At 40.5% G+C, this 22,373-nt stretch overlaps 1 protein-coding gene across 1 annotated transcript in view; it reads right to left on the bottom strand.

The window, feature by feature from the left end:
- DCC (DCC netrin 1 receptor) overlaps positions 1–22,373 on the bottom strand; it is a 1,302,851-nt gene that overhangs the window by 408,820 nt on the left and 871,658 nt on the right. Inside the window, exons 6-7 of the mRNA XM_034401555.3 lie at positions 8,947–9,101; positions 3,311–3,431 (exon numbers count right to left, since the gene is read on the bottom strand). Of these exons, the coding sequence (XP_034257446.1) occupies positions 3,311–3,431; positions 8,947–9,101 (276 nt within the window). The remainder of the gene's footprint in view (positions 1–3,310; positions 3,432–8,946; positions 9,102–22,373) is intronic.

Below are 22,373 nucleotides of genomic sequence, written 5' to 3'. Positions count from 1 at the left end.
CACCAAGGAATGGGATGGGAAACAAAGCGCTATCTATGGAATGCTCTCCTAGTGGAATGAAAGGAGGGAGTGTAAATGTGATCAGCACCGATAAATTCAGTATCACATTTAGGCATCCTTCATTGATTTTTATTAATACACGAGAGAACTCTCTACATCTAGCCTCTCTCCACACTATTTGGCAACAGCACAGCTTGTGTTGAATGTCATAATACATGTCAGAAAGATTTGCAACAGGACACCAGTGTACGCTGCTGACATTGGTTCATGTTACCTATGTACCACCCCTCCAGAGGCTACTGCTCTCTGGTTTTGCCATGTATTTTGTTCATGTTAAATGACAGCAATAGTGTCCATGGCCACAGATACCGATTAAGCAGCTAAATTCAAGGTAAGTGAAGGAAGCACATTGACTGACTACATGGACATAAAAAGAGAAACACACATGTCCCTATCATGTCCTACGCTGGAATTCTCACAGGTTCAGAAGAACATTTGAAAAGGAGTCTCCAACAAGAATATTCAATCTGCTTTTTGATCCACAAATCACATACATTTGTTAAGTGTACACTTAACAAAGTATCCAGAGGTCTGGTATTGTGCGTATCTCTGGGGGTAGGTTATTCCAGAGGGCAGGTGCCGCCACAGAGAAGGCTCTCCCCCTGGGGGTCGCCAGCCGACATTGTCTGGCCGATGGCATCCTGAGGAGGCCCTCTCTGTGCGAGCGAACTGGCCGGTGGGAGGCTATTGGCGGCAGAAGGCGGTCTCATAGATACCCCAGCCCTAAGCCATGGAGCGCTTTAAAGGTGGTCACCAACACCTTGAAGTGCACTCGGAAGACCACAGGAAGCCAGTGCAGCTCGCGCAGGAGAGGTGTCACATGGGAGCACCCTGTCGCTTTTAAAAATGCTTTTAAAAGTTTAAAAAATGGCTCTGATGATCACAGCTGTGGTGCGTGATTGTCAGAGCCTTTTTTTTTCACCTTTTAAAAGCAGGAAGTAACGACACCCAGGCAGATGGGCAGAACCTCGTGCCACCATCGCTACCAGTTCTCCAAACTACCTGCCACAATCGCTACCGGATCACGCAATCCAGTCCGAACCGAGAGCACTTCACCCCTGAATTACCCCTAATCAAACCTCTACCAATCTGGCAGGGCAAGCTACTGTATATCAACAAGGAGGAAGCCCCACATCCCATTGTAGCACTGATGACATTACCTAGTTGGGCAATGAAATGTCTGCAAACAAACAACCAAGCTGAGAAAGCACTGAAGACTCCGTAGTCCAACCCTCAGCTATATATACTGTCATTCTCTTCTATTGAATTACCTGTTTCTTTCTAGGACAGGTGTGGAAATTAGCAAACAAATTATAACAAGCAGTTGCTAAACGAATGATTCTAAGTTGAAGACCAGCTCTATCATATTTTTTATTATTATTTCTATTTTAATAAGTGGGTTTCTGTTTTTTTTTTTATCTCCTCCCTATTCACTGTTGTTCTCTTTTTGACTGACTACAAGACTCTGAGATGCAATAATTGTTGTTACTGAAGAACAGTGCAAGGGATATGCTGCATTCATATTATTTCTTTTCTTATTGTTCACCTGTTCCTCCTTCCAGAGCAATACTGAAACAATGGTCCAATGTAAGGCAGCTTAAAATAACCAGATATAACACATTCTGTTTGAGCATCCTCGAATGATGTTTTTGTTCCAATGCAAAGTATTTTAATTATAGCTGCCCATATGGAAATAAACAGTTTGCAACAGGGATAGGCAGGCCCATGAATGACATTATCTTCCATCAGGGATGTAAAAAAAAAAAAAACTATTCTGTGTCTTTCCAAGAACAATTCTGCAATCCGTCAAAAAAAAAAGGGGGGGGAGAGAGAAACTGCTATGGCACGAACTGGCATGTACTTTATACTACATCAGTTGTCTTGAAATCTTTTTAAACTCCAACGCTGCATATTTAAAATGTGTCTGCAGGCAAAAAAAGTACATTTGGCAGCATGCAGGGGAAGAAAAGTGTGCATTGGGAATGTTCATGTAAACAATATTATGTATTAAGGATAATTACATAAAATGAATATATAAGGATAAATTGCATGCAAGTGTACATTGGGGAAAATGTATACAAACTAAAATACTTTATGTAGGGCAATTTCCCCCCCTTTTCGCTTAAAAAAGATCAGAGTGCATTTGTTTGATAGATTAAATCTGGAGGAATGTCACACTGACATGGATTGGATATAGATTGGATTGGATGCACCTTTTTGTTTTTTCACTTTTATTTGTCAAAATGCACTGGCTACTAAAAAGGAGAGAAAATTTTTCCCTGTTTTTTTTTTTTCCCCTTCTCATAAAGTGTTGGGAAGCACCCAACCTGACAAGGAGAAGGAATCAAGTGCAGAATGAGCATGGAGTCACTGCACAATCGCCAAAGGGTTAGGACCAACATTTGAAGCCTTCTATCTGTTGGTTCTCAAGAAAAGGCTGCCAGTCCTTGGATGAATTCTGTATTTTTGGCAGAATATAATAAAGTAGTTGGGACAGCCCATTGGCTCAGTAGTTAAGACTCTGGGCTTGTTGGCTGGAAAGACAGCAGTCCAGGTTCGAGACCTGAGCTCCACGTAATGGGGCGAGCTCCCGTGACTTGCCTCAGCTTCTGCCAACCCAGCAGTTCAAAAGCATGCGAAAGCAAGCAGATAAATAGGTACCACTTCAATGGGAAGGTAACAACGCTCCATGACATCATGTTGGCCACATGACCATGGAAATGTCTAAAGACATTCAAGGCTCGATGGCCTTGAAATGGAGATGAGAATAGCTCCCTATAGCCAGCAACAACTAGCAGACTAAAATCCGCAGGGTCTCCTTTATAATAAAAAATAAGTTAGCTTGAACTCTCCACGTATGGGTCTGGTTGTTCGAGGCTGACATAAAGCTCCTGAAAAGTTCATCCCAGGAATCAGCAGAAGTAAAAGCACCACTTAGACATGGATGTGTTTCTATCCACCCAGATGAGATTTCTGCCCAAGGGAGATACTTTATGCATCCCATCTAACATACTCCATAGCTCTGATGAACTCAGAGGTTTCTCACTTCCCTCTAAGGGCAATTCTAATGGCTTCTTCCTGAAGTAGAAACTGCTGAGGCATGTCGTGAGTGATTACCCACCACTGTCATTGCAACCAACCAGCATATGAGTAAGGATGCTGCCATACACAGGAGAAAGTTGCATATTTCAAAGCTCTGTTAATCATACAAATTGAAATGGGAAATTCTGAACATTCTTTTGCAGCTTACCAGGTTCGGGGATGATTAGCTGTGCACTGGTTTGTGCATTCCCAGCTTCGTTTTCAGCTACACACTGGTAGAAGCCTTCATCTGATTTTACTAAGCCCAGAATCCGCAGATTGCTGCCTCCCTAAAGAGAGAGACACAAGCCAAAGGGGTTATCTTGGAGCTGTGAATTCAAGGAAGGGATCACATTGGGAACAACTTGTTTTGAGTACAGGTAGTCCTCGACTTCTGACCACAATTGAGCCCAAAATATATGTTGCTAACTGAGTAATTTGTTCAATGAGTTTTGCCCCATTTTCTTTACCTTTCTTGCCACAATTGTTAAGAGCGGTCACTGCAGTTGTTCAGTTAATAACACAGTTGTTAAGTGAATCTGGCTTCCCCATTGACTTTGTCAGAAGGTCACAAAAACGGATCACATGACCCCAGGACACTGCAACCATCACAAATATGAGTCCGTTGACAAGCGTCTGAATTTTGATCACATAACCACGAGGATGCTGCAGCAGTCATGTGAAAAACGGTCATAAGTCACTTTTTTTAGTGTCATTGTAACTTCGAATGATCACTAAATGAGCTTTTGTAAGTCAAGGACTACCTGTATAGATAGTCGTCGACTTAGAACCACAATTGGGAGTAGAATTTTTGTTGCTAAGCAAGGTGATTAAGTGAATCACATCTGATTTTACAAACTTTTTGTGTGAATCACGGCAGTTATTAAATTAATCCGGTAGTCATTTATTTGTTTGTTTGTTTATTTATTTCTGTTTATTTATCAAAGGATGAGCTGAGGTGGCACAGTGGTTAGAGTGCAGTACTGCAGCTACTTCAGCTGACTGCTAGTTCAGCAGATCAGCGGATCAAATCTCACCGGCTCAAGGTTGACTCAGCCTTCCATCCTTCTGAGGTGGGTAAAATGAGGACCCAGATTGTTAGGGGGCAATATGCTATTTAGTATACTGTCTTTGGTGTAAGCTGCCCAGAGTCCTTGGAGAGTGGCGGCATAGAAATATGACTAATAAAATAAATATAAATAAATAAATTCATATGCCACACATCTCACTGTCATGTGACTTAGTTGTTAAATGAATCCAGCTTTCCCCATTGAGTTTGCTTGTCAGAAAGTGGCTGGGAAGGTTGAAAATAGTGATAGCTCAAGGCAGGAGACTCTCTACCATCCCAGACAAATGGTTATCCAGTCTATTTTTTGAAAACCTCCAGTGATGGAACACCAATCACTCCAAGAGACAGGCTAGTCCATTGATTAATTGTTCTGTCAGAAAATTTATCCTTAGTTCCAGGTTGAATTTCCCTCTGTTGAACTTCCACCCATTGCTTCTTGTCCTGCCTTCTAGTGCTTTGGAGAATAAGTCAATTCCTTCTACTCTGTGACTTCTCCTCAAGTATTGGAAGATAGTTATCATGTTCCCTCAATTCTTCTCTTTGATATGTTAGACCCGTGATGATGAACCTATGGCATGAATGCCCAAAGTGGCAGGTGAAGCCATGTCGCCTGGCATGCGCAGTCTTGCCTGTTTGTCTTCCGGGTTTCTGGCACGCATGAGCACATGAAGATTAACTGTCTTTTGCACGCATGGCAGTGCCATAAACCGCTGTGTGCATGCACACCGGCCAGCTGGTTGTTAGGTGCGCATGCGTGCCAGAACCCAGAAGATTGGCTTTTCTGGAACACGATCCCTTCACGCACGCAGCAGTGCCAAAAACCGCCCTGCACATGTGTGCCAACCAGCTGATTGTCAGGCGCGCATGTGCACTAGAACCCAGAAGTTCGGCTTTTCCTGAGTGCAGCCCCAGCGAGTGTGTGGATGTGCGCACAATGTTTCCGTGTGACCTTTTCGGCACTCAGTACCAAAAAGGTTCTCCATCACTGTGCTAGACAAACCTAATTTCTTCAACCATATATTGTACTTGAATTTCCCAGAAAGTACAGAAATGGGATGGACAATTCATTTCCCCCTAAGTGGACTTTCCAATATACTGAGGTAGCTGTCACATGACTAGAAATGAATAACGAGCTTCAAAATTTTGTTTAAAATTGAGAGATGAGTTATGATGAGCAGTGTGCATCTGTTGTATTTTAAGAGATCAGTGACTAACGTTGTTTGTACTTATCAGGATGAAGTCATTTGTATTTTTCGCTGTTTTTCCTTTTCTACACCCTCTATTTTTTTAAAAAAATTGTAGTTTGTATTAATTTTTACTTTTTAATTGTAAGCTTTAATAAAATTATATGAAAAAGTGAGCTGTCACATATCCTTATTTTCTGAAATAATGTTGATTTGAGCAAGGCTCTCAAATTTTCTCCTCAGGGAGATAAAGATGATTCATACCAAATCCTGCTGAGCACCTGAGAAAAATGGTAAAGATGACAATGTTGATATTTATATCTTTTGTTTTCTGCATTTGCCTTTTTTTTAAAAAAAAACAGCAGGTGTTGTTTTATAGTGCTGTTTTATTCTCAATTTTATGCTTTATCATAACAGGTATTTCTAAACTATAGCTTAGGCCAGGATGTTTGTAAAAAAGAAGAGAACCTAGAAGAAGACAATAACAAATAAATAAAAATAAATAAATTTAAACATTATTAATACATTGTGTCTTAACATTTTCAGCATGTGAGATTCCTAATTATAGAAGAAAATAGTTATTACAAAGCCTAAATGTTAACTTCATTGAGAAAACATTGAATGAGACAAATATATAGATACCGTGTTTCCCCGAAAATAAGACCCTGTCTTATATTTTTTTGAACCCTGAAATAAGCGCTTGGCCTTATTGCCATGTGCTCAAAAGCCCGATTGGACTTATTATCAGGGGATGTCTTATATTGGGGGAAACAGGGTATCTATTCATATGTATCTCCCCTCGTCGCTATCCTAGAACTTTAATAAAATGTATATTTTTTAAACAAATGTGCTACTCTTATTTGTTTATGCTGCTATAAAGTCAAGACTATGCTGTTAAAAGAATGATAATGCTACAGAACAGAAAGTAGCTCACATTTCTTATCTAGCACTTAAAATTGATATTAAAAAACATTTCCACTATCTTGCATATGAAGTGTATTTGCATTGTCAGTAGGTTCATTGTTTTCTTCTTGTTTTTTAAATATTTCTTCCGAGTAAGAAAAATAATTTGAAGGTCAGTCTGTTCTACAGCTACAAAATTCTAAACTGGCACCCTCTGCTGTAAAACTTAGATTTCTGAGTGAGAACACACAAAAAAAGTAGAAGCAGTTCTGCTTAGAACTGCAAAATAAAATCCCAGGCAAGCAAACTTGCATTATCTGATTGTCTTTCTTATAAACAGTAATAGGTAAGGTTGCATGGACTTGAACAGATCTTTTCTGAAAATAAGGAGAAATGATTCCAAGCCATTTATAAATAAAAGGTGTTTGATTTAGATCATCATTATCCATTTATTGACAGAAGGGTCTTGTATCAGCAGACTAATGGCCTTATGTATGAGATGTGTTACATCTCTTACAACCAAGTTGTTAAAAATGGGGAAAAGTACTGTGTGGTCAGTAAACTTCTTCTGAAATAAAAAATAACATGCCACATTTGTGAGAGCAGAGTCGTCACACGGGTATCCATGTACAATACAGAATATTAACTTTAAATTTAGCAGTTCTGTTAAAAATATTACAGAAGTTCTGTATCAATGTGCTTCCTTTCTGAGATATGTGTGTATATGTTGCTTGATAAGGTCTCAATTTTCATATAATGATGGGCCTTTTCCTCAGCGGCACAGTTGCAGTCACTGATGATATTACCTAATTGGGCAATGAAATATCTGCAAAAAAACAGCCATTCTCAGAGAGCATCAAGGACCCCACACATCAAATAATTTGATCTGTGGGGTTCTTGGTGATCTCTCAGCTTGATTGTTTTTTTGAACATGTTTCATTACCCAACTAAGTAACATCATCAGTCTAACCAGAAAACAACCAGGCTCAGAGAGCACCAAGGACCCAACAGTTTAACTCTGAACTGCACATACTCATCACAGTTTGATCTCAAGCCCATTTTTCTCTGAATATGCATCGAGACCCAACATTTTTTTCTCAGATCTTTCTATAGTGATCATGCTCTTACAGTATTCCCTGTTAGGCCAGGCTACAAATTTATACTGTAGTGCTGCATAACTTCTTTGACAATTTTTCTCTGTTTTCTGGAGGTTTTCTGAAACCTCCTGGCCTCAAGGAGTCCCTTCTGCCCTTGTTTCAGATTTAAACATGAAAAATACTACTACACCATTTTGAAATTATTGGGCCTGTGGGAGACTGAAAATGGGGAATTCAATTTTTCTTTTTTCTCCTGACAGGAATTTTTCTTCAAATGTATAGTTTTTATTGGGAAGAAGTTCCTTTTGGTTTGTTAAAAAGTACATGTACAAAAGACACCCATTTTTTTAAACATATAACTAAAGAAGGAAGCAAAATCAGAACGAGCCTGCTTGGCATGATGGTCTGTGCTTCCTTTATATATGGCAGGGTTTCTCAGAATAACAAAGTTGGAAGGGAGCTTGGAGGTTCCTAGTGAAATCCCCTGCACAAGGAGAAGACTCCATACCATTTCAAAAATGTGGTTGTCCAATCTCTTCTTAAAAACCTCTAATGATGGCACACCCACAATTTCTGGAGATAAGCCATTCCAGTGGTTAATTGGTCTTATTGTTAGGAAATTTCTTAGTTCTAGGGGTTTTCTCCTTGATTAGTTTCCATCCATACCTCAACAAGTTTAAGATATGTGGTCCCAAAGGTACTTTTTCAGGAGGCAACTGAACTTTGTTTTTTCTTTTGAAGTCTCATCCAAGAAGCTTCTTCAGCTCTGTCAGGATAGTGGGGAATGGAAGAATTTATATCCATTTATTATATTTATATCTTCCATTCCCCACAATCCTTTCTGGATTTCTGGATGTTGAACATCTTAAGATTGCTGAGGCTGAAAAACACTGATATAAGGGTTATCGCTCTGTAAACTGTCTGGTGAGTTCAAATTTAAGTCAATGATACTGAGTGTAGCAGGCCATGGTTGAGGAGAAGTCACTGAATAAAGCACATTTTGAATAGGGCTTTGTACAAATAAGATATGGGTGCTTTATTACTTCAAACATATGTCAGAATTGGAAGAGTATAATTGGAAAGGTATTTTTGCAAGGAATACTACAAATGTTCTTGACTGGGTCAAGATCACTCACTTAACCTGCATTGGAAAGTATACCTTCTTATAGATCTGATTTGGTCTACAAATCTAGCTAAACTATTGCATAGTGTTATGATATCATCACTCCCAATAGATGACGACTAATTAAAATCACCCATATAGGGGGAAAAAAACCCTTTTAGAAAAGAGCAAGAGTGTGTGTGTGGGGGGGGAATTACAGAAAGTCATGGGGGAAATGGCTTTCACCTTTTTCCTCTCCATCCTTACTTTCAAAGCAATCATTTAATCGATGTACTTTATTACATTATTAGCTAAGTGCTAACTTTGAAAGCCCACCTTGCTATATTACCATTAAAAAACAACAACAATTTTTTCCAGAATCATTTTACAATTGAGGTTGAAGCTGTTGAACTGGTTTCACAAGGTGTATTAACAAGCACTGATAATTACCACTATCTGAAAATAATCACTAGGAATGACAACTTCTCCATTCTTGATCCATTGTACTGTAGGGGCTGGTTTTCCGGAGACAGCACATTCAAACTCGATGTCCATACTTTCATAGGCATAGAGATTTGAAGGGTGAGTGATAAACCACGGAGGAACTGCAAGAACAAAGAGAAAGAGAGATCAGAAATCAAGGCGGGAATGAAAGCTGTTATCAGAAAGCTGATATGCAATTATTTATCTGTGACAAATCCTCAGCTATCAGACAAAACCTAGTCAGTAGATCAAACTTGGTTGGATAAGGTATTGGCCTAATATCCAGGAGGCTATGAGTTCCAGTCCTGCCTTAGACAAAAAAGCTAGCTAGGTAACTTTGGGTCAAACACCAGGAGAAGATGAGTTATGATGCCACTTTAGGCACAAAAACTGGCTGGGTATCTTGGGAAAACAGGAGAACATTAGTTCTAGTCCTACCTTACACATTAAAGCTGATTGGGTGACTTTGGACCAATCAGCAGGAGACTGTGAGTTCTAGTCCCACCTTAGATACGAAAGCTGGTTGGGTGACTTTGGACCAATCACTCTCTCTTGGCCCAACTCAACTTATAGGGTTGTTGTAGGAAAAAATAGGAGAAGGACAGAATATTAGGTATGTTCACCACCTTGAGTTATTTATAAAAAATAATAAAGGCAAGCTATAAATAAATAAGTAAATAAATAAAAATATACCATCCAAATCCATAGTATTATGATAGATGGTCTTTTACTTAACCTGTGATTGGCTTTACAAAATAAACCAGTATGAGCTACAGTTTTCCAAGCCTGAAGGAAGAAGATGTAAGCCAAATGATCTTTTCAGAGGACAAATTCTTATTAAGCTGGCAATTATCTGTTGTCTTGTATTACTATAATGTATTAACACTTTTCCTGTATAGTATGTGATATGCTAATTTAATTTAATTTCATCATTATCATAATACTAGTTATAGTATGATAGAAATTTGCAATTCAAGGGAAACTGCTAATAACATCACATTTCTAATGAGTTTTTCTATCATCAAAAAAGACGGGAGGTGGAGGGAATCTGTCCTGTTCGTCAGCTTTCAACAAGGGAACAATATTCATTATTCTGAATATTCATAGCTGCAAGAAAGCCAGATTAGATTTTTAATTTTCAGGATAGCATCCACGGCTTGTTTTTTGACATGGAAAATGCAATTGTGTTTCTGAAGCAGCCATGCGTAATGTCTGAATAATACGGTTTTTACAGTTGTATCAATACAAGGAGGAATTATCTAATAGAATATGCATGTATAACTAATATTGAGTACTTTGGGTTGCAAAATTATCAGACCTATAGATTGTTATATTTATTTTACCCTTATTGATAGCTAAAGAGGCAGTTTGGGGTAGGGGTTAAAGCAGAGGTAGAGAACGATGGCCCCTTTATGACTGAGCATGGCTTGCTCAGGAATTCTGGGAGTTGAAGTCCACTAGTTTTAAAAGGGTCATTGTTCCCCACCCTGGGTTAAAGCATCAGGCCCAAAACTGGGATGAGGTAAATAACCATCAACCAAAGGACTTTTATGAAACATGTAAGCCAAGAAAGAGAAAAATATGTTTATTTAAAAATATACATCCTTGGTCATCAGCAATTCAATATTAAAACAACCATATCAAAGCTCACAACTTTAAAATAACAAGATCAGAATCAAAAACAAGATATTAGAAGCAGATCAAGTACTATACTGTATATATATAAAATTTATATTTCACAATATGCTTCCTCCCACACGCTGGGGCAGACCAGGTGCCTCGATAGAAAAACACTTTAGATAGATAGATAGATAGATAGATAGATAGATAGATAGATAGATAGATAGATAGATAGAGCATAACTTAAGTGTATATATAGTGTATATCTTTGATAATGTTAAACAGTTATTGAAGTTAAACGAAGTAATGTCATTTTTCAAAGAAGAAGAATACAGAAAGCTGAATAAAAATAACCAATAATGATATTAACTTGATATTACTAGGTGGCTCAGTGGCTAAGACACTGAGCTTGTCGATCAGAAAGGTCGCCAGTTTGGCGGTTTGAATCCCTAGTACAGGTCTCCTGCGGGGGCAGGGGGTTGGACTAGATGACCTCTAAGGTCCCTTTCAACTCTGTTACTGTTAAGTCTGTTAACTTTCCAGGCTTGTATCCTGGTTGATGTGATGGGAGTTCAACTCCCATTATTCCCCAAACAACATGATACAAGAGCTGTAGAATTATAAGAGCTAATTTATTTGCAGGGTACTAGATTTCACAAAGGTGAAGAGGAATGCGAGAGTAGGAGATCAAATAATTTTTGTAATCAATTCCTACCTGTTCAAAGGAGATATTAATAAATCATTTCAAAAGAGAACAGGGTTCAATTTCCTTCTTCTGCCAATATACCACTGACAATGAAACATTACTGGGTGACTTAAAAAAAAAAACATTTTCTTTTTATTTTCTGAAAACTCTTTTACTCCATATTAGTATCTCATTCTACTTCGTGACAAGAACTCAGATGCCAAGAAATGAAATTCTGTATCAAAGACATGTGAGTATTCGAGCTTACAATGAAAAATGCCAAGAATGTTCTATAATGAGCCCACAAAGGTATCTCAGCAGCCAATTGTAAGATTGCTGGCAAAAGGAAAGTACATGACCAGGTGACTTTACCGTTTACTCAAAATGTCTTCTTTGGAAATGACAATCTCTTTCAGTGAGTAGAGGGTAAAGCCAGGGGAAGGCAGATAGAATTTGCTCTTTTCAAATGCATTGGGATTTATTGTGGTTATTCCCAAGACTAGCACGACTGTCACCTAGCTCTTGAAGAGACAGTTGAGGAAATGAGAAGTTAGGAAATAGTCTGGTGAACTGATGAGCACTGGAACTAGGAAATTGTGCTGTGATGGGGAGAAAGAGAGAGAGAGACAGGGAGGGAGTGAGGGAAGGAGTGAGGGAGTGTGTGTGTGTGTGTGTGTGTGTGTGTGTGTGTGTGTGTGTGTGTGTGTCCGCCAGCAGCCTGTGGAGCTGGCAGCAGAGTCGGACAGTGAGGAGGCTGGGGAGAAACATGGGCTAGTCCTGGAGTCTGGGGAAGGCCCAGACGAGGGCTCTGTGTCGGAGGCAGAGATGGAGCCAGGGCCATCTGGGAGTGATGTGCGGACTCCGGAACCCCCAGAGTCAGACAACAGAGAGGCAGAGGAACAGGAGGAGTCTGTTCCTAGTGCACGCATGCGCAGAGCTGCCAGAAGGCAAGAGCAGCTAAAGCAAAAGGGACGACTTGGGAGTAAGGCCAGGAGATGATTGGCCCCTCCCATAAGGCTTAAAAGAGAAACAAAGGCACTTGGGCCTTTCGCAGGAAAGCAATGTTGTTAACTCTGTTTCCAGTCGGCATCTCTTGTTTATTTCTGAACTTCGTGGGGTTTTGCCAAGTAAGGCCTTTGGCAGGGTGTCAAAGAAGATAAAGGTTGGTGATTATCCTGAAGGACTTCTTCCGAAGGACTTGTTTTGCAACTAATTGGGACTCAGCTGGAAATGAACGTAATTGTCAGCTGTTACAATAAAATAGGTTTGTTTGGGACTAATTGTGTATTGTAATGACTCAGTAAGCCTAGGTCACAACAGAGAAAGAAGAGGAAAAGAGGATTATTACAGGAAAGGGGTTGAAAATCCATGTTCAACCTCAGTTTGTAGATTACTGGAGACCTTGATCTGTGGCTGCTGTTCCTAAATGCCAAATCTAATGTAGCATGTGCAATTCTAATCCATATTTTAAACTCAGATTAAGTTGTTCTGTCCCCGTCGCACGCACACACACAAACAGACAGTCAGGAGTTAATGAATCAAACAGTCAGGAATTCCTTTAAGATAGCAGTCTTGGCAGCGAACCATGAACTGCCTGCCAAGAAATTTTACTCACTAAGGGAGGTTTTTTCTTCTCAGTCCGATATACCAAATTAATTCCTCAAAGCAAAGAATTGTCAAAGACCAGTCCGAAGAAATCCAAAAAGAGATTATAACAGGGTTCTAGAAACACGATATGACTTCCGAGCTTTTCAATTTGTCCGTCACAAGGCCTGAATAGCTGACACACCCCCTTTTATCCCTTGTGGGGTGTGGTCCAGTGACTCAGCTCAATCTCTGGCCCGCCCACACCTCTTTCTCTGCTGCGTGCGCTTATCCTTCCGACGCTGTCTGGGATCCAGCCAAAACTCATCCCCCTCGCTCTCTATCTGTGGCTGCTCCGAAGTGCCTTGCTCCTGGCATATCTCTTCTTGGCCTTCAGAGGAAACCTGAGGCATTACCAGAGAGGAGGGTCCTGGAGAGGGAGGCCTTGTCAAATCCTCTCCTTCACCTTCTGAGTCCTCTCCCTCTGTTAGGACAGGCTCGGGGGTCGGAGTCACAACATAAGTAATGATGGCATGTACGATCAAAACCTGAGAGAGTAAGGAAAAGGGGTGTCTGTTTGGGAGTTATGCTCCCCTGGCTTTAGGTATTACAACAACCTTGACCTCAATAAACAGGCAGTGCACTGGGGCACTTCTCCATTAGGAAATTAAGATTGTCATTAGACCTAACTACTTCCAGAATAGCTGAAGTTTCCAAGTAGTCTTCAAGAAAGCCCACACCCGATAGGCCCAAGGTCTGGATTATGCAAAGAGGCTTCAGAAACAGCTCAACACATAGGGACAGGGTGTAAGATGCAGGCACAAACAACATGAACAGCTAAATAGTTGACATTGTGTGCAGAAATATCTGCACTGCAGTGGTGGATTCCTCCCGGTTCAGCCCGGTTCTGCCAAGTCGGTAGCGGTGACGATATGATGTCACTGAACCGGTTCTGCCCCCCCTGCTCCCCGCACCCCCCTATGTTATTCTTACCTTTTATTTGGCCCCACCCCCAACCTATTGCTGCCTCCTGAGTCCCAGCTGATGGGCTATAAAGAAAAAAACTGTTTAAACTCTTGCCGCGGGGCTTCAAAGGGCCGCCCTACAGCTGATCAGTGTTAAAAGAAAACAAATGAGTAGACCAGGGCCTGCAAAAATACATGAGTAGACTGGTGACTGCAAAAATACATGAGTAGACCGGTGCCTGCAAAAATAAATGGGTAGACCAGTGCCTGCAAAAATAAATGGGTAGACCAGTGCCTGCAAAAATAAATGGGTAGACCAGTGCCTGCAAAAATAAATGAGAAGACCGGTACAGCTCTGCAAGCAGTTAAAAGCCTAGTAGACCAATACCTCTGCTAAATCCTAAAGAATTGTCACATGACCATCAAGCCACACCCACAAAATAAGCCACACCCACAGAACCGGTAGTAAAAAAAATTAGAATCCACTCCTGCTGCACTGGGTATGGGCTAGACCAGAGATCTCCAACCTTGGCAACCTTAAGACTTGAGGACTTCAACTCCCAGAATTCCCCAGCCAGTAAGACTTGAAGTCCACAAGTCTTAAAAGTTGACAAGGCTGGAGGCCCCTGGCCTAGACCATCCCAAGTTCAGATAAGAGATTCCACAGAAATTCATAGAAAATAACAGGGGCTAAGAACCTGTGAGACTTGATCCAGACAGTAACATTGGTGAGAAGGAATATGAGAAGCTGGAGAAGTATTAGGCCCTGAAGGACGAACTAGAGAGAATGTGGAAAGTAAAAGCCAAGGTGATCCCAATGATAGTAGGGAGGAACACTTGGGGCTGTGACTCCTAACCCAGAAGAGGGGTTCTAACAGATCTCAGGAATGACCATATAAGTTCTCTATCCAGAACAGTGCAGTGCTAGGAATAGCTAAGATCCTGCACAGAACACTCAAACTCCCAGGCCTTTAGTACAGGATCCAAGTTTGAGGCAGACACATAGGAATGAGAAGGAATAAGCACTTAGACTTATATACTCCTTTTTTTAAAATTTGATTTATATGCCGCCCTTCTCCGGGGACTCAGGGAGGCTTACAGTGCGTTAAGCAATGGCCTTCATACTTTTGTATATTTATACAAAGTCAGCTTATTGCCCCCACAAACTGGGTCCTCAGTTTACCTACCTTAGAAAGAATGGAAGACTGAGTCAACCTTGAGCCTGGCAAGATTCGAACTTACTTTAATTGCAGACAGCTGGTGTTAAATTACAGTGCCTTTGTCTGCAGAGCTATCCAGGCTCCTTATAGCTTCATAGTGCTTTACAGCCCTCTCTAAGTGGTTTACAGAATCAGCATATTGCCCCCTAAAATCTGGGTCCTCATATTACCCACCTCAGAAAGATGGAAACCGTGAGCCAGTCAGGATCAAACTGCTGGCAGTGAGCAGAGTCAGCCTGCAAAACCACATTCTAACCACTGTGCCATCATGGCTCTTATATAGCAATAACACGTAGACTTATATACTGCTTTACAGCTCTCTCTAAGCGGTTTACAGAGTCAGCATATTGCCCCCAACAATCTGGGTCCTCATTTTACCCACCTTGGAAGAATGGAAGGCTCAGTCAACCTTGAACTTATATAGTAAATATAAGTATTGTATGTATGTATGTATGTATGTATTGGAAATATATATATTTCTATTGGAAATATAGGAAAAGACTCCATTTGAATTTTCACATGGATTTTAATTTTAACGACTGACAACCTCTCTTATAATTCTTGATTCAGAAGTAGACAGAAGAATCACAAATCTAGGAGGGGAATAAAAGCAAGTAAGTTTAAACCCGATCAATGTTCATGATTTATTTTTCATCAAGGTTTTGTCCCAAGGATGCCCCAAGACAGCAAGCCTAAGAAAAAATAGAAATCATAATGTACAGCTGGAATTTATAACTTGCATGATGCAGCTCTGAGATAAGAGAAGAAGAAGGGGAAAAAAATCTCTGGGGGTAGAAGCTGAAATTAAAATAAATGTGGAAATATTAAAAAGAAGGATCACAGCTGAACTAGTCTACTTTCTTCCTATCCTGTCAATTTGTTTGCTCTGGGGAGTAGATAACCTTTGTTCTCAGCTCTAAAAGTTAAGTGCAAAAAGATGAAAGGGAATCAGACTAAGCCTTGCAGTTATAGGCACTCCATTATATTACTACCCTCCCAGTTTTTATGAGATGGCACCGTTTCGATCAAATGCGAAGCAATCATCAAATTCTAATTTGATTAGTAGCAAAGCAAGGAACCCAACTTCACTGGTTAGAAACATATTGCTCTTTTTCATATGTTGTTCACAATAGCATGAGCCGTATGGCAGTTTGAGATAAACCACATTCAGACATTATTGATGGTCCTAAGCATTTGTTCATCTTGAGGAGCACCCGGAGGCTCCAACTGGCGCAGAGTGCGGCCACGCGGGTGGTTATGGGAGTGACATGGCGCTCCCATGTAACACCCCTCCTGTGCGAGCTGCACTGGCTCCCGGTGGTCTTCTGGGTGCGATTCAAGGTTTTGGTTACCACCTTTAAAGCGCTCCATGGCTCAGGACCTGGGTACTTGCGGGACTGCCTACTACCACCAATAGCCTCCCACCGGCCGGTACGCTCCCATAGAGAGGGGCTCCTCTGGGTGCCGTCGGCCAAACAATGTCAACTGGTGACCCCCAGGGGGAGAGCCTTCTCTGTGGGGGCACCTACTATCTGGAACGAGCTCCCCCCGGAGATACGGAGGATCCCGGATCTGCGCACCTTCCGCCACGCTCTAAAGACCTTTTTATTTCACCAGGCGGGCCTGGCCTAATTTTCTCCCTCTTTTTAAACAATTTTGAATAATTTTAATATTTTTTTAATATTTTTAATACTCAAAGTTTAAATTTGTTTTAAATTGATTGGGGTTTTAATTTGTCTGGGCCAAACTATTTAATTTGATTTTAATTCTGCTTTTTAAATTTTGTATATATGTATTTTATTGTTGGCTGTTCACCGCCCTGAGTCCTTCGGGAGTAGGGCAGTATATAAATCAAATAAAAATAAATAAATAAAAATAAAAAATAAATCTCTTATTTTTCATTATTATTTTAGAAGAACCGCAAGGCTGCCAAGAGGATTCTCTCTGGGCTTTGGGACGGGCCAGCCCTGCATCTCTAGAATTCATGAATTACTCTTTTTCAGGGGTGAAATGCTACTAGTTAGGTCCGGTTCGCCCGAACCGGTAGAAAAAAGGCTACTGATTTGTTGAACCGGTAGTAAAAAATGTAAAAAAAAAAAAATTCCGACGATCAGCTGAGCGACGCATGATCGTCAGAACTTTTTAAAAAACTTTTTAGCATTTTTTTTTACTACCGGTTCTCTGGAACCGGTAGTAAAAAATGCTTTTAAAAGGTAAAAAGAAAAAGGCTCCAACAATCATAGCTGTGCCACGCAATCGTCAGAGCCTTTTTTTTTTTACTTTTAAAAGCATTTTTTTTACAACCTATTAGGTTGTAAAAAAAAGCTTTTAAAAGTAAAAAAAAAAAGGCTCTGAAGATTGTGTGCCACAGCTGATCACACACCTCCCCATGTGCTGTTCTACTTACCCCATGCCTCCTTTTGGTGTGCACTGTGCATGCGTGCACCTCGTATTTGGTGCGTGGTACGCACTGTGCATGCACATGCATAGTGCATGTTTAGCGTGCAGTTCGCATGCACAGCTACCAAACCAGTACTAAACCGGTTCAGATTTCACCACTGCTCTGTTTCTCTTCTTTGTCTCCCAAGATTGTGGCATTAAGCCCAAACATAAAGTTAGCATGTCCTATGCCGTGAACTACAATTTCCAAATGCCTATGGAGATGCTCAGTCATCCAGGTCATGGTTGTCTCAAAGGTGCTTTTTCAAAAGGCAATTGGATGTTTTTTCCCGTTGAGGAAAACATTTTGCTTCTCATCCAAGAAGCTTCTTCAGTTCTAAATTCCTTCAGTCATTTAGAATTGAAGAAGCTTCTTGGATGAGAAGCAAAACGTCTTCCTCAAGGAAGCGATATATTCCAATTGCCTTTTGAAAAAGCACTTTGGGTACAATTTTGGAGGTCCTTTGCCTATATCGGTTGTCTTTCTCTGAACATGCTCCATTTTATGTGAATCTTTCTTAAAATGTGTTGCTCAGTGCTCCCATGATTAAATTCATATATCAAGTCATGCTTTATTTAATCATGGCTTGTTAAATAAACCAGTGGTGAAGTGTAAAATTTGTTACTACCAGTTCTGTGGGCGTGGCTTCATGGGAGGGGTGTAATGTGGCTGGGTGGGCATGGCCAACTTTTTTTTTTCTTTTAAAAACATTTTTTCTACAACCTCTAGGTTGTAGAAAAAATGCTTTTAAAAGCCTCTGACATCCCAGCTGAGCTGCAGGATCATCAGAGGCTTTTTTTTTAATTTTAAAAGCAATTTTTTCGGGCGAAGAGGTTGTAAAAAAATGTTTTTAAAAGCCTCTGACATCCCAGCTGAGCTGCAGGATCATCAGAGGCTTTTTTTTTTTACTTTTAAAAGCAATCTTTTTCAGCCAAAGGGGTTGTAAAAAAAATGTTTTTAAAAGCCTCTGGCGATCAGGCAACTAACCTGGGATCGTCAGAGGCTTTTAAAAACATTTTTTCTACAATCTCTTCGGCTGAAGAGGTTATAGAAAAAATGCTTTAAAAAAAAAAAAAAGCCTCTGATGATTGTGCGGCTCAGCTGGGCATGGCAGGGGGGGCAGGGATGTTTGCTACCGCTTCTCCGAACCACCCGCCACCATCGCTACCAGATCGGGCGATCCAGTCCGAACCGGGAGCATTTCACCCCTGAAGTAAACCAGTTGGCTATTATTTATCATCATCATATATTAAATTTGTTTGCCACCCATCTCATCCCAAGCAGACTCTGGGTGGCTTGCAACATTAAACTGAAACCATAAATATATAAAATCACATTAAAATTACGATGAAATACAAGCTATGAATAAACATGGGGAGGAAGGGAAGAGATGTTTGAATAATATGCCAGGTTTGTAACTCATGCTTTACAAAGAATAGTGCCTGGATTCATACCATAAGATAAACCAGACATGTCCAGCCTGCAGCAAATGGGCTGCATGTGGCCCTGGACTAGTGGTGGGTTCCTCCTGGTTCGGTCGGGTTCGGCTGAGCCGGTAGCGGTGACGATATGACGTTACCAAACCGGTTCTCCCCCCCGCCCCCCCACATTATTCTTACCTTTTATTTGGTCCCACCCCCAATCTATTGCTGCCTCCTGAGTCCCAGCTGATGACTAGAGGGAAAAAAACTGTTTAAACTCTTGCTGCGGGGCTTCAAAGGACCGTCCTACAGCTGATCAGTGTTAAAAGCAAACAAATGAGTCGGGTCATAAGTGCGAGGACTGGTCATAAGTGTGAGGACCTTCCAGAAATGACTCTGACCAGCTAGCCATGCCCACCTAGTCACATGACCTCCAAGCCACACCCACAAAATAAGCCACGCCCACAGAACCGGTAGTAAAAAAAATTAGAACCCACCCCTGCCCTGGACAGCTGGTTCTACAAGATCGCAAACTTTTAACATTATTATGATTTTTTTTTATTTATCCATTTATGTATTTCATATGCAACCCAAGATAATTCCTCTTCACTCAATGTTGCCCAGGCAAACAAAAAGGTTGAACAGTCCTGAGCTAAGCCCATTCGCAAGAAACCACTGGTTTATAAACTTAAGTGACCCAAATGGGGATGTGTTTGGAGGGCTGCCAAGTATTTATTTATTTATGGAAGTGGGGAAAGGCATAACAGCTCAGCAAATAGCTGACCCAATCTACTGAATTGAGAAAGCTGAAGGAGAACAGTTACCCTATTGAAAATAAATATTGTCGAGAGAAAAGCAACTGATTGCCTTGCTGTTTTCACTAACTCTATGAGTGCCGCTTTGATCTCAGAACTGAGGTTTTTTTTAAAGACTTGCTAACTGCTAAGTTCAACAATTCCTCATTAAAAGGTAACTCTTTGGAGCTTTTATTGAATTATAAAATAAGTAAATTAATGCAAATTGTGCCAGTTGTTTGATCTACCTTGCAGGAAGGGAAGCTATATTGATCAAAGGACTAATTCAGGGCAAGGGAACAAGGAACTAGCTATGTTTGAGTATGTGTTTAAGCAGCTTGTTCTTGATCCCTTGAAGCTTGAAGCTATTTTCACATCAGGGGCATCCCTAAAGAACATAGAATTGTAGGGCTGGAAGGGACTTTGGAGGACCACACCTAGAATACTGCATCCAGTTTTGGTCACCACACTTTAAATAAAGATATTGAGACTCTAGAAAAAGTGTAGAGAAGAGCAACCAGGATGATGAGGGGACTGGAAGCTAAAACATATGATGAACGGTTGCAGGAACTGGGCATGGCTAGTCTAGTGAAGAGAAGGACCAGGGGAGACATGATAGCAGTGTTCCAATATTTGAGGGGCTGCCACAGAGAGGAGAGGGTCAAGCTATTTTCCAAAGCACTTGTAGGCCAGACAAGGAATCATGGATGGAAACTGATCAAGGAGAGATTCAACCTAGAAATAAGGAGAATTTTTCTGACAGTGAGAGCAATCAACCAGAAGTTGCCTTCAGAAGTTGTGAGAGCTTCATCACTTGAGACTTTCAAGAAAAGAATGGACTGCTATTTGTCAGAAATGGTGTAGGTCTGCTTGGGCGGAGGGTTGGACTAGATGACCTATAAGGTCCCTTCCAACTTTGTTAATCTGTTAATCCATTTGAAATTTATACCAAAATGGAAAGAGGATCTTTGCATATATACTCTCTCCTGTTGTAAAGCATTTCTTTCAAAGGATTTGCACAGGATTTTGAGGAATATGGTCTCCTGCTTGGGCGGGGGGTTGGACTAGATGACCTAGAAGGTCCCTTCCAACTCTGTTAATCTGTAATCTTTAAACACTTGCTCAAAGCAGGAGACCTTATGCCATCCTGGCCAAATTCTTGTCCAGACTATTTTTGAAAACAGGAGCATCTACAATTCCAGGAGGCAAGAAAAAGAAAGTAAGTAAGTGGGCAAATCAGAATAGTAAAAGAAAGAAGGGGAATCAAAATATTACTTGTGTATATGTATTTGAAGCCCCATCTCCCTTTTTTTACATGTGTGGGTCATATGACATAAAAAGGGGGCAGAACTTCAATCTTGTGGTGGTGACCATAAATTTGACTTTTTGACACTCTCTCCCTACAGAAACATCCATCTTAGAATGAGGTGTCACATTCAAATCCGTGGTGGGTTTCAAAAAATTTTACTACCGGTTCTGTGGGTGTGGCTTGGTGGACATGGCATGTCTTGGTGGGCATGGCAAGGGAAGGTTACTGTAAAATCTCCATTCCCTCCCCACTCCAGGGAAAGGTTACTGCAAAATCCCCATTTCCTCCTGATCAGCTGGGACTTGGGAGGCAGAGAATAGATGGGGGAAGGGCCAGTCAGAATTTTTACTACCGGTTCTCCAAACTATTCAAAATTTCTGCTACTGGTTCTCCAGAACTGGTCAGAACCTGCTGAAACCCACCTCTGATTCAACGCCTCTCCAATTCATATTTACAAACTCATATACTTTCCATCTCCACATACATTCGGTACAGATATTAAATTAATACATGTACTGCCATCCAATCTGTTTACAAGTCAGAAAGTGTTCCAAAACTTTTTATTTTTTAAAGAGGGGTGTCCTTTGAAATAACTTGCTTGTTGTTGGGTTGTTTTTTGTTTTCTTTGAAACTTAGAATTTTCTTTGAAGACATGGCTATACAAGGAAAGACACAAAGGAGAAAAATAATTGGAAACCACAAGCCATTCTTTCATTGAAAATTAAAAGCCCACATGAAAATGAAAGTGTGAACATGTCTGTTCTGTGATGCCCACATAACTGTATCTCTGGAAAGAAATAAAGCAAATAAATAACATAAGATTAACTAGAAAATGCATTCAACTTTTCAGAACAGGTTATTTCCTCAAAGGTTTAGAAATTATTTTTTTTAAAAAACTTCCATTGTCATGGGTCATATAGCTTTGTTTCTTAACTTGCCAAGTTTTTGGCTACAATCTCTTCAAACTGGAGTTACCAAGTGACTGAAGTTGAGACTTTTTAATATGAAGGTTATATATATATATATATATATGAAGGGACTTTCTTTTTTTTAAAAAAAATGCTTATGATCCAAGGGGAAATAAAAGTTACAAAAATCCCCTCAAGCCAAACAGAGTGTTGGCATGGATAAAGGGGACTGGAGACTAAAACATATAAAGAATGGTTGCTGGAATTGGGAATGTCTAGTTTGATGAAAAGAAGGATTAAGTGTGACATGATAGCAGTGTTCTAATGTCTCAGGGGCTGCCACAAAGAAGAGGGAGTCAAGCTATTTTCCAAAGCACCTGAGGTCAGGACAAGAAGAAACGGATGGAAACTCATCAAGGAGAGAATCCATTTAGAACTAAGGAGAAAT

This window comes from Pantherophis guttatus, chromosome 2 (genome assembly GCF_059756535.1).
Source record: "Pantherophis guttatus breed Tessera chromosome 2, ASM5975653v1, whole genome shotgun sequence".
In the NCBI taxonomy this organism is placed as follows: Eukaryota; Metazoa; Chordata; class Lepidosauria; order Squamata; family Colubridae; genus Pantherophis; species Pantherophis guttatus.
This window is presented reverse-complemented; position numbering and strand designations above follow the sequence as displayed.